This window comes from Ictidomys tridecemlineatus, chromosome 9 (assembly GCF_052094955.1).
Source record: "Ictidomys tridecemlineatus isolate mIctTri1 chromosome 9, mIctTri1.hap1, whole genome shotgun sequence".
Classification (NCBI taxonomy): Eukaryota; Metazoa; Chordata; class Mammalia; order Rodentia; family Sciuridae; genus Ictidomys; species Ictidomys tridecemlineatus.
Window position 1 is genome coordinate 70,626,111 of NC_135485.1, and position 14,655 is coordinate 70,640,765.

Genomic DNA, 14,655 nt, shown 5'->3' on the forward strand with positions numbered 1-14,655 from the left:
GTCTTTTCTACATATCAAAATAGATTCAACATCAAATTCCTTAAAGGTTATCAATATTAAAATGGGGATGAGACCATCCACTTCTCTGGCTATTGGTAGGTAACATGAGCCACAGCTGTCAATAATGGAGCTCAATGCCTAGCAAGGAGTGGTTCTCCTTATATGAATTGTGATGAGAGCCCTGTGGACTCTGATGTTGAGAATCTAGGTTCAGACTATGAAGCAACTGTTTAAAATGACATCCTGGTATGCAAGTTTTTGGGATACATTTTAACTGAAACTAGAAAGGATCATAACACTGACAAGTGCTTTCCAAATGAGAGGATAAATGCCATTCCATCCACGTGTCCTATACTCCCAAATAAAAAAACATTAGGAAAATTGGCTCACAAACCTCCAAAGAAAAATGATCACTAGGGCTATATCAAAATTAAAAATTCTGTGCAAAAATGGTACTATCAACAGAAATAAATAAATCCACAGAATAGGATAAAATATGCATAAATAATGTATCTGAAGAGGGATTAATAACTCATAAATATAAAGGACTGTACATTAGCAGCAACAATTACAAAAAATCCTGAGCAAAAAAATCTTATTTTAAAAATCGCAAAGGACTTAAAACAGACATATCTTCAAAGATCTAATGGAACTCTGTTATTTCAAAAAAGAAAAAATAATCAATTTTGATGAGAATATGGAGAGATTGGAACTCTATGTTCTGCTGCTAAGAAGGTAAAATGAAGTAGAAGAGAGTATGGCATTAGTTAAAAAATCAACAGAATTTCCAAATAATACAGAAGTTCTACTTCCGGTATCTTCTCCAAAGCTCTATTGAAAACAGAATTCAAATAGCTATGTGTATACCCATAGCAGCATCACACAAATAACCAAGATGTGTAAGCAATCCCTATTTTTAGCAATGGATGAATGGACAAATAAAATGTAGTATATACATATGATAGAATATTTTTCAACCTTAAAACAGAAAAAATTAGGATACCTTAATTTAGAAGAACCTTGAGGACATTATGCTGAGGTAAATAAGGCAGTCATAAAAAGATGAGTATAGTATGCCTGCACATTCATGAGCTTCCTAGAATAACCAAATGCAGAAACAGAAAATTGCAGATTGTTGCAGAGGTGGCAGAGGTCGCTGTGGGTGGTTTCTCTTAGGTGGATTGAAGATTTCCCCTGGGAAGATGAAGAAACGCTCTGGAGTTGGATGGTGGTGATAGCTGACAACTGACAACGTGAATATATTTGATGTCCCGGAACTGTGCACTTAGAAATGGTTAAGATGTGTATGACAATTCACAATAGTAAGACTGTGGAACCAACCTAGATGCCCTTCAAAAGACAAATGGATAAAAAAAAAATGTGGCCTTTATACACAATGGAGTATTACTCTGCATTAAAAAATGACAAAATCATAGAATTTGCAGGGAAATGGATGGCATTAGAGCAGATTATGCTAAGTGAAGCTAGCCAATCCCTAAAAAACAAATGCCAAATGTCTTCTTTGATATAAAGAGAGTAGCTAAGAACAGAGTAGGGAGGAAGAGCATGAGAAGAAGATTAACATTAAACAGGGATGAGAGGTGGGACAGAAAGGGAGAGAGAAGGGAAATTGCATGGAAATGGAAGGAGACCCTCAGGGTTATACAAAATTACATACAAGAGGAAGTGAGGGGAAAAGAAAATTTAAAAAAAAAGGGGAGAAATGAATTACAGTAGAGGGGGTAGAGAGAGAAGAGGGGAGGGAGGGGAGGGGAGGGGGGATAGTAGAGGATAGGAAAGGCAGCAGAATACAACAGACACTAGTATGGCAATATGTAAATCAGTGGATGTGTAACCGATGTGATTCTGCAAGCCGTATATGGGGTAAAAATGGGAGACCATAACCCACTTGAATCAAAGTGTGAAATATGATATATCAAGAAATATGTAATGTTTTGAACAACCAACAATAAAAATTTAAAAAAAGAGATGTGTATGAGATGTGTGTAACTTACCACCACACAAGTATATATATATGTGTGAAAAAATTAACTCTTCTATTCAGTTTTCAATACATTTACTGTCCCTACCCCATAATAAAACACCAACGTTTACCCTCTATTGTCATAAATTCAAATTATTTTTTAATTTTTATATATGGCAGTAGAATCTATTTTGATACAATAAGTTCAAATTCTTAATAGATGCCCCTGAGCTTGAACAAAGTGACAGGATTTTCTCAAAATCAAGAGCTAATTATACTTACCTATTTTGTATTTCAGTACAATCATTTTTTAGCGAAAGGAAAGTAGCACCTACAACAATTCCCAGAATGAATGTGGAAATTATCTTTTCAAAAAGAAAAAAAATGAAAACAGAAAGAAAAGAGTTTCAATTGCATGTAAAAATTTTATTATTAAAAAATATATATTTTAGCAATGGATGAGTGGACAAATAAAATGTAGTACATTTTATTTATATCATACTACCTAATCAAATTTCTCCACTAAAATACACACTTTAAATGACTTGGCCAGAGTCCTACCGCTTTCTAAATCAGTCATTAACTGGAACTGAACTCTCAACTATCATGCCAGTAAACATGCAGCTTTATACTTCAAGAAGATCAAGTAAAAACAGGATGTCTTTACTCTGATCATTGGAAATTAATGAAATTTCAAGGCTGAGGAGGTAGCTTACCAATAGAATGCTGTCATGGCATATGCCACATCCTAGGTTTTGATCCTCACTACTTCCAAATAAAGAGATAAACAAGAATATAATAACATATATACACACACTCATACAAATTCTAACAATGGGATTTTGAATGATAATGCAGTAGTAATAGATACCTTTCCAACTTGTGGGATATCCCCACCTGCACTGGAAAGTACATTGTCACTGTCACCAAAGCACTCAGCCAGTTGAGGACACCCAAAGGTTCCATGACCATCTCCAATGACATTGCTTATCTTCCAATCCCAGCCAGTGAGGTCTACATTTACTTGGCACACCTGAGCCTCAAATTCTTTCTTTGCCATTCTCATTCATCTTTACTTACACAGTCTGTATGAATGGCTCCCATAGAGAATGGACCAATGTAAAACTTGTTTGTAGAATAAAAAGTGGCTTAAGAGTGATTTAATTGTCAAAAAGTTAAGGGTTACATTGTGATATAGTCTATGTAAGGAATTCCTCTTATAATTATTCTTGCTTTAAATATAATAATAGAGAAAATTGTAATGCAAAGAAAACAAAATATGCTACCATATATCTTGGAAACATCAAAATAAAAAGAAACCTCAACATTATCGTGATATCAAGCCATGAGCTAATTTGTAAAGGACACTTATGGCAAGAAGTCAAACAAAAGGCAAAAACAGAATCATAGTCTGTAAACACTAGTTTGTAAAGACCAGATGCTGGAAACAATATTATTTAAATGTTTCGCCTATGAGATGTTCTTAAAATTCATTTCCTAATAAGAGAAATTTAGGAAGGAAAATCCTTTGCCCTGACATTTTTCAAATACCTTCAGGATATGCTCTATTTCATTACAACAGCTCAAACTTTCAAAACAAATGCAATTGGTTCTATTGACATGCAGCACACATATGTATACATGTATACTTTTATGCAGTATGACTTTTAAGACATTAAGACTTCATAATATACGCTCTGCATTCTTTGCTTCTTTTGCGTCCAAACTTGACATCTTACACTGACTGAATATTACCATTAGGATGTTTCCTAGATATTTTCAATTTTCAAACATATTGACAAAATGATGAATCCTGGATCATATCATGCTTTCACAAGGTTTATATGTGGTATTTCTTCTTCCATAAAGAAAAAGAAAGCCTTTGAGCAAACTGAAACGCTCACAACACAGCAAATGACACTATCTACAAGCTTTGTGCATCTGTCCACTAGTCTCTTTCAAAAGAGATTAAAAAAAAATTTCCAACCATCTTACTCTGCCTTTGTTCAGATGTATTTAAACAACATTTCATTTCTCAAGGTGTGTTTTGAGTGGTGTTTGTAGCTTTCTCTTAAAAAAGAAGTAGAAGGAGGAGGAGGAGGATCCATAGTCAAATGTTTGTTTTTTATGTGAATATAAACAATGAACTTCCAGGTGATTAGTGATAATGTTGTCCAAGTTGATTTGTTCAGAAAACTCGGCACATTAAAAGAACATTAAATCTTCTTTCTCCAATAATCTATTCATTCCTAGATCTTCTCAGTATTTTATCTGGTTAGATGTCAAATCTGAATCATGTAAAAAAATAACTAGTCCAGAACAAAGTACAACAATAAGACAATAAATACAAGATTATCAGCAGGAGTCATAAAACTTTTTAACAACTTCATTTTTACAAAATTAGAGAAATAAAAATAATATGAGAATAAGAACCCTATACAAGGGTCAGTAAACTACAACACACAGATCAAACAGGGCTAGTCTCCTATTTTTCTTAAGCATATAAGCTAAAAATGGTTAAATTTTTTTCCATTAATTGGGAGAAACAAATCAAGAATAATATTTCCTGCAATAGGGAACATCTAAAGAATTCAAAATTCAGTGTCCATGAATAGCATATGTATTAGTTGTGGCTACTTTGATGCTGAAGCGCCAGGGTTGACTACTCCAGACAAAGGCCATCTATAGCTCTCAAAGTCCAAAATATTTACTATCTGGGCCTTTATCAAAGAGTATTTGTCTGCTCCTGAGCTAATTTTCCAGCATTTACAAACAGGAACAATAGTTGTTCTGCTAAACTCAGGGAGCTACAAGATTCTACCCTTATTTTAGAGACTGAATCTTTTCTGAACACTGTTGGAATTCCTTCTGTGGAACTGAGTTTTCTGATGAGGCAAGTAGGCTGAATGTGCATCCTGGAGGCTTTGGGCTTGTTGTCTGCACCTTAAAGAAGCCTAGACCCAAAACATGCACAATCCTGGTATTTTATAGATAGGTATGTTCTAATAATGCCTGCCCATAACTACCACATATGTATTGGACAAGACATACTAGAGAGTCAAAAAAGAAAAACTTAATGCATAAATTACTCTAAAGAATCAAATCACTACATCATCTCACTACTGAACAAGGTTCGATGATGTAACTCACCTGACAATTTTCCAAATGAATTAACATCTATTATGAAGAATAAAATGTAACTTTTAGTTGACAAGACTCTAAAATGACTGTGTTCTGAGAGATATGCCAAAGCACAAGGATCAAAAATGTTTGCAGGATGGAAAGCATGATTGAGAAGGAGATGCTGGTTCTCAGGCACACTTACAAATCAATAATACTTAAAAATGAAAAGTACGGTGCTTGTGCAGGGAAGTCAGTTATTTGGAGCCAAAACCAGCCACATCTAAATATTCCACAGAAACTCAATGATTGATAATAAAAATAATGCCCCCCCAAAAAAACAAGCTAAATTGATTTTCTTATAAACTACCTGAGAGGAACTAGTTTTTTGTGTGACATAGGGCCATGAATAAATAAAAAAATGGGCTGGCTTTGTAGCTCAGGGATACAGCAATTGTTTAGTATGTATGAGGCTCTAAATTCAGTCCTAGCACTGCAGTGGGGGAAAAAAAAAAACTTAGAAGTGATCGTCAACAACTACTACAGAGCCAGTAAAAGGAAAAAAAGAACACCATCACATCTTATATAAAGGAGTTAAGCAGACGTGAATAGCCTTGTTTTGTCTGGTTATTTCCTGTGCATAAACTGCACAGTCTTTGAGACATCTATGGCTTTACCAGGATTAGAATCTCTTAACGAGGAGGGTCAATTACAAGAAACAGCATTCTGCCTACAGTCTCTTCCCTCACACAGTGCACAGAACAAACTACTGTCAGAAATAGTCAATAAGACTAGGTTCCTTAAACATCTAATATCAAGAGCAAACCAACCATAGTCCATCTATCTTCTTCCCTCTTCCTTCCCCTTTTGTATTTTCTTTCTCTTTAAAATCTCTTCATTGTCTCTTCTACCATATGGCACACCATGAATTTTCTGTTTTCAGATATCATGTCTCTGTCCTCATAAGAAAATAAAATCTATGCCAGTAGAGGTTTTAATTTTTACCCATTTCATTCACCAGTAGAGTATCAAAATGGAACACATACTCTTGAGTTGAACTTTTCAAATGAATCAATAAATGATTGTGGACAGCTACTAGAAAATACTATATTTAGTTGATATTTTCTTTTCTTGACACTTTTTAAAAAATAAAATTTTGTTGAAGATTTTCCATTAAAATTTGTCTACATCATCAAAATTTTGAGTTATATAGTCCAGGAAAACACTTTAAAAAGCATTGCAAAGGTAGAAATGTAATTGTGTCATACCTGATGTGTTATTCAGCTTTTTTATCATCGTGAAAAAAATATCTAAGAAAATCAACTTAAAGGAGATATTATAACTTTCATATGAGGTGTCCCCTGAAAACTTATTTGATAATGCAGCAATATTCAGAGGTGAAATGATTGAATTGTGAGAGCTGTAATCTGACCCGTCCATCCATTACTATGGAATGTCTGAGTAGTAACTGCAGACACATGGGGTGTGGTGGGAGAAGGTGGGTCACTAGGGAGCATGCCCAGAAAGTATTGTTCTTCCTGAAGCCCCTTCTCACTCTCACTCCTCTCTGCTTCTGAGCATTTAAACTTATTTGTATAAGTGCTACCTCCCCTTGGGCCCAGAACAATGGAGTCAGTCCTCTATGAACTGAGACTTTCTGAAACCATGAGACTCAAATTACCTTTTCCTCCGGAAGTTGTTTTCTGCTATTTTGGTCACAGAAAAAAGGACACTGACAGGAAATAAGATTTATTTTGGTTCACAGTTTCAGAGGTTTCAGTCCATGGTCTATTAGCTAAATTGTTTGGGGCCTGAGGTGAGGCAGAACATCATGGCAGGAGGGCATGATGAAGAAATGCTGCTTCCCTCACGGCAGCCAGGAAGCAGAGAGAGCAAAGGAGGAACCAGAGACAAGATAATCCCTTCCAGGGCAACCCCCCACCACCCCAGAGACCACTTATTCCAATTAGGCCTCACCTCCTACTTTCCCAACCTCCCAATACTGCCACCAAACTATGAATCCCTCCATCCTTTGATGAGGTCAGATGATCCAACCACTTTCCAAGAGCCTCACCTCTGAATACTGCTCTATGGGGACTATGCCTTCAACACATGAGTCCTTGGGGGAAGACTTACATCATTTCCAAACTATTACACTGGTTCAATTGACTCTTTCTATATCTCAAATAGAATAGGAATGACAAATAAATGGGAGGATGGGTAGAAGATAAAACAATCCTGGAGCAGTCCATATCAGAACAAATAGCTCTCAAATGATTATTTCAGAGCATAATTAGAAGAATCTGTCAGTTACCTGTGCTATCCAGGGCTGGGGACGACCCACCAAGTTTTGGAATGAACGCCAGGTGATGCCTATGAGCTGATGACCAAAAGAGGTAACATAGGAGATCTCCTCCCTGAATAAGCTCTTCTTGTTCTGATCATTTGAGAGTCGTTCTAGTTCAGATTTTGTTTCTCCACAGATGGGGGATTTTTCATAAAAATCAGCTAATGCTTCTATGATTGACTCTTCATTATCTAAAGGCATTTCAGTGTTGTTGGCTGGAATAAAAGTGGATAACAGGCCTCAGATTACTACCTCATTAGTAACAGATTACTACCAGTTTTACCAGGTTTTCTGTGAACTCTTATTTGTATAACTCCTAAATTCTGAAACTTGAGTACAAAAAACCAACATAATCACTTGTAAATTAGATAAAAATACTCACAGTATTCACTGACAACTAAATTTATTTGGTTACCACATAAATATGTAAATTCACTAGGTTATTTTTTAATGAGCTACTGCATTGCAAAACCTTAACTAACTTAATTTGGCAAAAATATGGAAATGTTAGATTCACATACCTTCTGACTTTTGCTTTATTATACCATTAATGACATCAAAGAAGACTTCAGCAGGATTGGCGTAGTGCTCACAGCTGTAACCTAGAAAAGATACCAGCAAGAACTCCACATAGGTTTTGGAAAATAGAGCAGACTCAGTAAGTCTGATGGAGGTAAGGCTAGGGAAGATTGACTCAATAACTTCTTTCTCCTTGCTCTCTTTTCATCTCACTATTTTATCCTTTCCTCTTATACATTTAGTCCTACAATATTTCATATTCTCTGTCCCCAACTTAAAAAGAAATATTCCAAAACATTTTCGAAATCTATAGACCATCTTATATTAATCCTTACTTCTCATAAATCTTTGAACCCCAAGTAGCTTTCAATATGTCTTGGTGTTTATTAGTACTTCTTCAAAAATCTAAATATAGGTCCAAGAAAAAATATTAAGTTTCTTGTGAACTTTCAGTTAATGTAAAGAATGCTGAAACATCAATATGCATATCAGCAAGGACTGCGTGGCTACCTATTAAATCCAGAGACCCAAAAAATCACCTCTCAAGCTGCCATAATCCCAGATAGATAAGAAATTCCCATAAGAAGCACTATCAACAGAATGTGACCAGCACAGCACATATGAGCTCTCACCTCAACTTCCTGTGGCACAATCATCTAAACTTGGCCTGAGCTCTGACTTTTCAGTTCATTTTCCCTGGATTCCCCAGATTCACATGTGTTTGATTATTTTTAAACAACAAAGATTTAATAAAAACAAATTGAGAAAGATAATATTAACAATTTTATTTCGGGTCATGGAGAAATATCTATAATAATACCCAAAAACTTCTAAAAAGAAGAAGATGGATAAGCCATTAAAGAAATCATAATATTTAATCTGAAATAGAACCAAGCAGCCTGGAATGCTGGTCCATTAATGTCAGATTCAGGGCCAGCCATTCCACTCAAGACCACATCACTCAAGACCTTCAAACTAAAGTTACTAGAAAATGCAGCAGCATCTCATGAACCCTCAGGAAGGCAGAGCAAGATCATGTGTCAGGGGAAATATTGGACAACAACAATCTGTTACATGGTCCAAAAGGCAATGATTTGGGACTTTTAAAAAATGTTCAACCAACAAAATAACTAACTGTAAATTCAACATGTTAATTACTTAACTGTAAGGGAAAGGTCACCACAACTGGGAATAGAACAGGCAATGAATTGCCCATGAGAAATACACGTGTATTCCCCCCCACCACCACAGTATGCACACTCACATAGGAGAACAGAAAGAGCCCTGAACAATAAGCAAGTGCTGCAAAATGAGGGAAAACTCTGGCACCAAACTGATCAAAAATGTTTTAGGGTGGTGAAAATCCAGTTAGGTCTATGCAAAGATCAAGCAGCACTGTTGCTACCCCCTCTGCTCTCCCCAGGAGTCTATGAATGAAGGATCATGCATGAGAAGGTCAACTACACCTCCTGATTTGAAGTACTCCAAAGCCATCTTGGCAGGACCATGGTACACTAGTTTTCCTGAGGCCAATATGGTGAGGCTGTCAAATAGCTGGACGATGGAATACTGAGGCTGATAAATAGAGAAGATGATTGTTCGTCCTTGCTCTGAAAGCCTAAGTGAAAAAGGGAAAATAATGAATTATTAAACTTCCAAACCTTGCACTTCTTGGTAAAATACTTTATTCCTGTCAGTAGAGCATTTTCTCTCAGTTCAACTTGATCTCGTCCCACAAACTTCTCATTTCAATTCATATTATATACTTGGTGTTAGCACAAAAGGACAGGGCTGGGTGCAAACTTCATGGATCATTTCAGCCTTTTATTCCAGAAGGGGACTACATTCAGAGGAATGGACCCACTCTTCTAGTGGAATTTGAGCCCTGGACAAAGGAGGCTTCTGGGCTTATATAAGCTATACTGAGAGGTGACTTAATTAATGATCTTATTAGTTTGGGGCACTTAGGAATTTAGGGTATAACATACTGGGTGAAATGGGAGAGATCTAGGGTCAGTGATCAGTTTGGGCACTCAGGAAATAGGTTTGTGAGAATTTGAAAATTTGTTTTTACTGGGAAATATTTTTACTTGGGGAAGAGTGGAGGGTCTGGGTCAGCGTACAGTGCTTGTCTCTTTCCCTTCAGGGTCCTACTATACTGTCACTGGGAAAGGGTTTATTTGGGGAAAGATTAATGCTTTGGCTTCCTTTCTAGGGATTGTTCTGTCACTGGGAAGAATGAACTGGGAAAGGATCAATGCCGTTAATGTGCTAATTTTCTTTTTACATCCTCTGTCCAAGCCATACTATTTTAGGGTGTGTCATATTCCATATCTCATACTTAGAAACTGGGGAACCTAAATTTAATGCTTTTTTAAAAAAGATAAAGATTCTTAAAATTTGATGCATCAACAGTCTAGAATTGGCTAGAATTTTAGTGAAAATGCAGGTTCCTATATAGTCTTCCCAGTGAATTACAATATCTGGATTTATGTATAGGGAATCTGTATTATTAATAAGCATCACAGATAATCTCTAAGTACACTCATTTTGAGGAGTAGTTATGGACCAATGATTAAAAGAATATCATATAACTAATTCTCTTTGATCATTTAACCATTCTGGCTCATTAGGAATTGGTTTTCACTTCTATCCTCATGATCTATTATTACTAAGCACTCAGAATATCTTCACTAAATGCTTTAGAGTTAAACTCATCTCCATTTACAAAATGTTGTTATAAGGCAGTTCTAATATTTTCATTTCCCTCCATTTTACAGATAAGGCTTAAAGGTCAAGCAACTGAACAGGGACTCACAGTTACTAAGGGGCAAGTTTGGGATCTGAGCTCTGAACTAATGCTAAGCTAGGAACACTGCTAAACTATCTTTTATAGAAGTTATTACTTATGGGAAGAAGAAACAAAGGCCACAATCACTATTCAAAGCAGTTATTTAAATTATTTTAAGAGAAGAATCATTTTAATTTAAAAATTTGATAAGCACCTTGTGCATCTAGCAATGTATCCAAGAATGTTCTGATTCAATGAGAAACACAAGATAGGAATCTGTAATTTCAATATGATGATTAGAAGTAGCTAATGGTTCTTTATAAACAAACAGAGGTTTGCAACCCAGTCTTAAAATAATATAAGTAGAATATTGAAAGCACTAACAGGAGTGAGTTAAGAAAAGAGATACTCACAGTTAAAGAACAAGGTGAACAAAGAGTAAACTGAACAGGTCTATTTTGAAAGTACCAGAAGCTGTTCTGTGTCACACAATAAGCAGTGCTTATGTGTGTGCTTGTCTTGGTGTTGTGTTGGGTGAAAAAAATAACTAAAGTGAGGAGCAAAACAAACTCATGATGAACCCTTCACTTAGAAACTGGAACTTTAAAGGACATAATGAGTTGGGAAATGTCTGGAAGATGGAAATGGGATTGCCTGGGAGCCATGTCATTCAATGAGTGCTTACTGTAAATAGACGGTATGAAGAAGCGGTGAAATCTGAATAGCCCTGGATTAAATCCTGGCAAGCCATGCTTATTGACTGGGGAGTGCAGGCAGTGGTGTGGCCTCCCTCATTGGAGTCTGGAGTAGGTAGTATTTGGAGTGGAAGGGCATGATGGCAGAAAAAAAAAAAACTATGTAGGGAGCACCAGAGAGAGCAGGAGGGGCTATAGACGCAGTGAAGTATGACAGTGAGGAATCCAGGTGAGAAGAGTAGGATTTCATCTGTATTATATTTGCATCCTTTCTGTCAGTATGAAATATTTTTCTATATTTTTAAAGATGATGTTTAAATCTCAGCTATTGAAAATTTTCTTATACGTGATCCCTAATATTTTACTTTCTTGTAAAAGGAAAGTCATTTCTTTCATTTCATTCTTCCACATCTTCAAGTCCCAAATCTCAGCAGTTTGTCTCCATCCTCCAATCCCAAGTCTAATCCTGAGCTGATTCTGTTGAGTCCCTTGAAAACAGACCCAGAAACTGCCCAATTCTCACCACGATTAGCATAGTCAAAGCTCCATCATCCCTCAGCAACTCCTTCAAGAGGTCCTCCCTCACCCTTGCCCAACTGCACAGTATTCTCCACAGTCATTGCTCTGCTTTAAACTCTCAAACCATCCCCATGTCCCCTAGTGACAGGAAAAGCACACATCTGATATGGCCTATGAGATCTATGCAATCTGCCAAGAGCCCAGCTCCACCTCATATCCTAATCCACCTGTGATGGTCTAAACTGGGTCCTCCCCAAACTCAGGTGTTGAAGCCATATCCCCTAGTGCCACAAAATGTGGCCACATTGGACACAGCACCTTTGAAGATGTTATTAAAGTTAAATGTGGTCTTTGAAAGTTGTCATCTGCCTTTCTAATTAGGAGCAAATTAGGACAAAGACACACAATGAAGTTGATGGCCATCTACAAGCCAAGGAGAGAGGCTAAGGAAGAAACAACCCCGAGGATGCATCAATGTCAAATTTCTACCTCCAGAGCCATAAGAAAAATATTTTTGTTGTTAAGCCTCCAGCCAACCTCCACTATCTTTAGTCCATGGGTCTGTCCCTCTGGCCTCTCTAATATCCACATACCAGATATGACCTGCCTCAGGGCCACTGTTTCTTACAACCAGAACTCTCTTCTGAATTTACAGCACCTCTCTCTCTCTCTCTCTCTCTCTCTCTCTCTCTCCTCATGTGTCACATGCTTGTGGTCTTACCTGACCTTTCTGCTATTTTAAAAGCTTCCCAACTTCACATGAACTTCCTTCCCTATGCTCGTTTCATCTTTCTTGAACTGCTTCTTGTTTATTGACTGTATTCCACTAACCAAGAGGAGCACTTTTTTAGATTCTGAATCCTCTGCACCAAAAATACCAGGTGAACAGATAGTAAATAAATTAAAAAACAATGTTGCCATAGCATTTACCTTTTCAGGAGTTTAATGACCTTATATGCTGTGTTCCAGTCTAAACAAGTTGTGGGCTCATCCAGGAACAAGATGGAAGGATCAAGGATCAGCTCCATTCCTGTACTAATCATTTTTCTTTCTCCTTTAGATTTCACCTAAAACACAAATTATTATCATCATCCACATGAATGAATATAGTCACTGTCATTTGATGAGTTAAACTGTACCATTCTTGATAGAGACATGTTATCTCATTATGTTAATTATTCTGTATGTTAAGTAAATGACACCTGGGAGAAGGAGAGGTTTCTCTTATCATATGCATAAGGTGAGGCCCAGGGCAAAGTTATCAAGTGACTATACCTGATATGATATAAAATTAACTAGAGTGATAGTAGTGGTAAAATCATGTATTATTAAAGCTCAGTCTCTAATAGTCCTGTGTGTTCCTCACCAAGTCAAGTATTTAGTTTTAAGAGAGTAAGTTACAACACTAAAAAAATATGACTCTGACGTAAAAAAAAAAAAATCCCTACTAAGATAGGAGAGGAAACTATCCATAGCGATCTTTCAGTGTTTTCTAACCACCTCCCACTGACACACTGCCTCCACAAAACAATCCCAAGGGGATTAATAAAGAGAGTCAAGTTGGAGCCAGGAATGTACACTTTTACCATACCATTTCAGCCTCTTTTCAATTTCATAATTTTTCCCCAAAATGTTGTTTTCTATACCTTAACTTACCTTGGAATTCCTGATTCATCTTTTCAGAAAAATCCAGAAAAGGGAACATTCCACAGGGCAACTGGCCCAGTCTTTGCAATGAGTAAATATATATGCAGGAGAGAAAGAAGGTTTTGGGGAGGAAGGAAGTAGAAAACACATCTGGAATTTGGAGTCTCCAAACAGATGATATCCAAATGCTACTCATGGCCCTTGATTGGGTATTATTAACAAATGAACTATAAAAGACATTTGGGTACCTTTATCAAAATGTCATATGCTTGTTTAAATATGCCACAATGGAATCTATTATTCTGTATAATTATTATAAACTAATAAAAACACTTGAATATAAATCTAGAGTTGATGCTTAATATTAAAAGTGCTACACATGATATTACCACTACTATCACTCTAGTTAATTTTATATATCTCCCTAAATAGATAAAAACATTTAAAAGAAAAGTATACTAAAATGTAATTGCTTGGAGTTTTAGGAAACCTTTCCCTACAGGAGATTTTTCTTAAATTTTTTCTCTACTTTAAGTAACAAATTACGACCAATGTCGTGGAGTGGAATCTTATGGAATTCAACTTTTGACAAGCTAATCAGTATTGAAGAGGGGAATACAATGAATAATTTACAAAGGAAAAAGTCAACAAGATACTGAATGTCAAATGTCTGTCCTATTTTTTCATCCTCCCTTTATATCCATGTTGATCTACTTACCGGTAAAACAAAACAAAGCAAAAAGGATTTTTAAAATTAAGAAAATCTTAAAAATTGGAAACTTAAAAAAATGATTTGTATTAAATCTTCATCAATCACGAGTCTAAAGCAATTGTATATTGTATACCATGATTGTGACAAAAACATATGAACTTAAAACAGCTGATTATACAGAGACATTTTTTAGAGACATTTTGTTGATTGATAATGTGTTGATACGGTAAGTAAATGTACTTATTTCCTTTTGCAATTATGTGAGAAGAGGTAAACAAACGAGAAATCAAAGAGAAAGATGTAAGAGTCTGGAAATAAAAA

The 14,655-nt window shown here is 36.1% G+C and overlaps 1 protein-coding gene across 1 annotated transcript in view; it reads right to left on the reverse strand.

Annotated features, from left to right (window-relative positions):
- Positions 1–14,655, reverse strand: part of LOC101960085 (broad substrate specificity ATP-binding cassette transporter ABCG2) — a 41,921-nt gene that overhangs the window by 14,420 nt on the left and 12,846 nt on the right. The window contains 5 exon segments of the mRNA XM_078020730.1: positions 2,267–2,349; positions 7,419–7,666; positions 7,973–8,053; positions 9,437–9,588; positions 12,906–13,042. Of these exon segments, the coding sequence (XP_077876856.1) occupies positions 2,267–2,349; positions 7,419–7,666; positions 7,973–8,053; positions 9,437–9,588; positions 12,906–13,042 (701 nt within the window).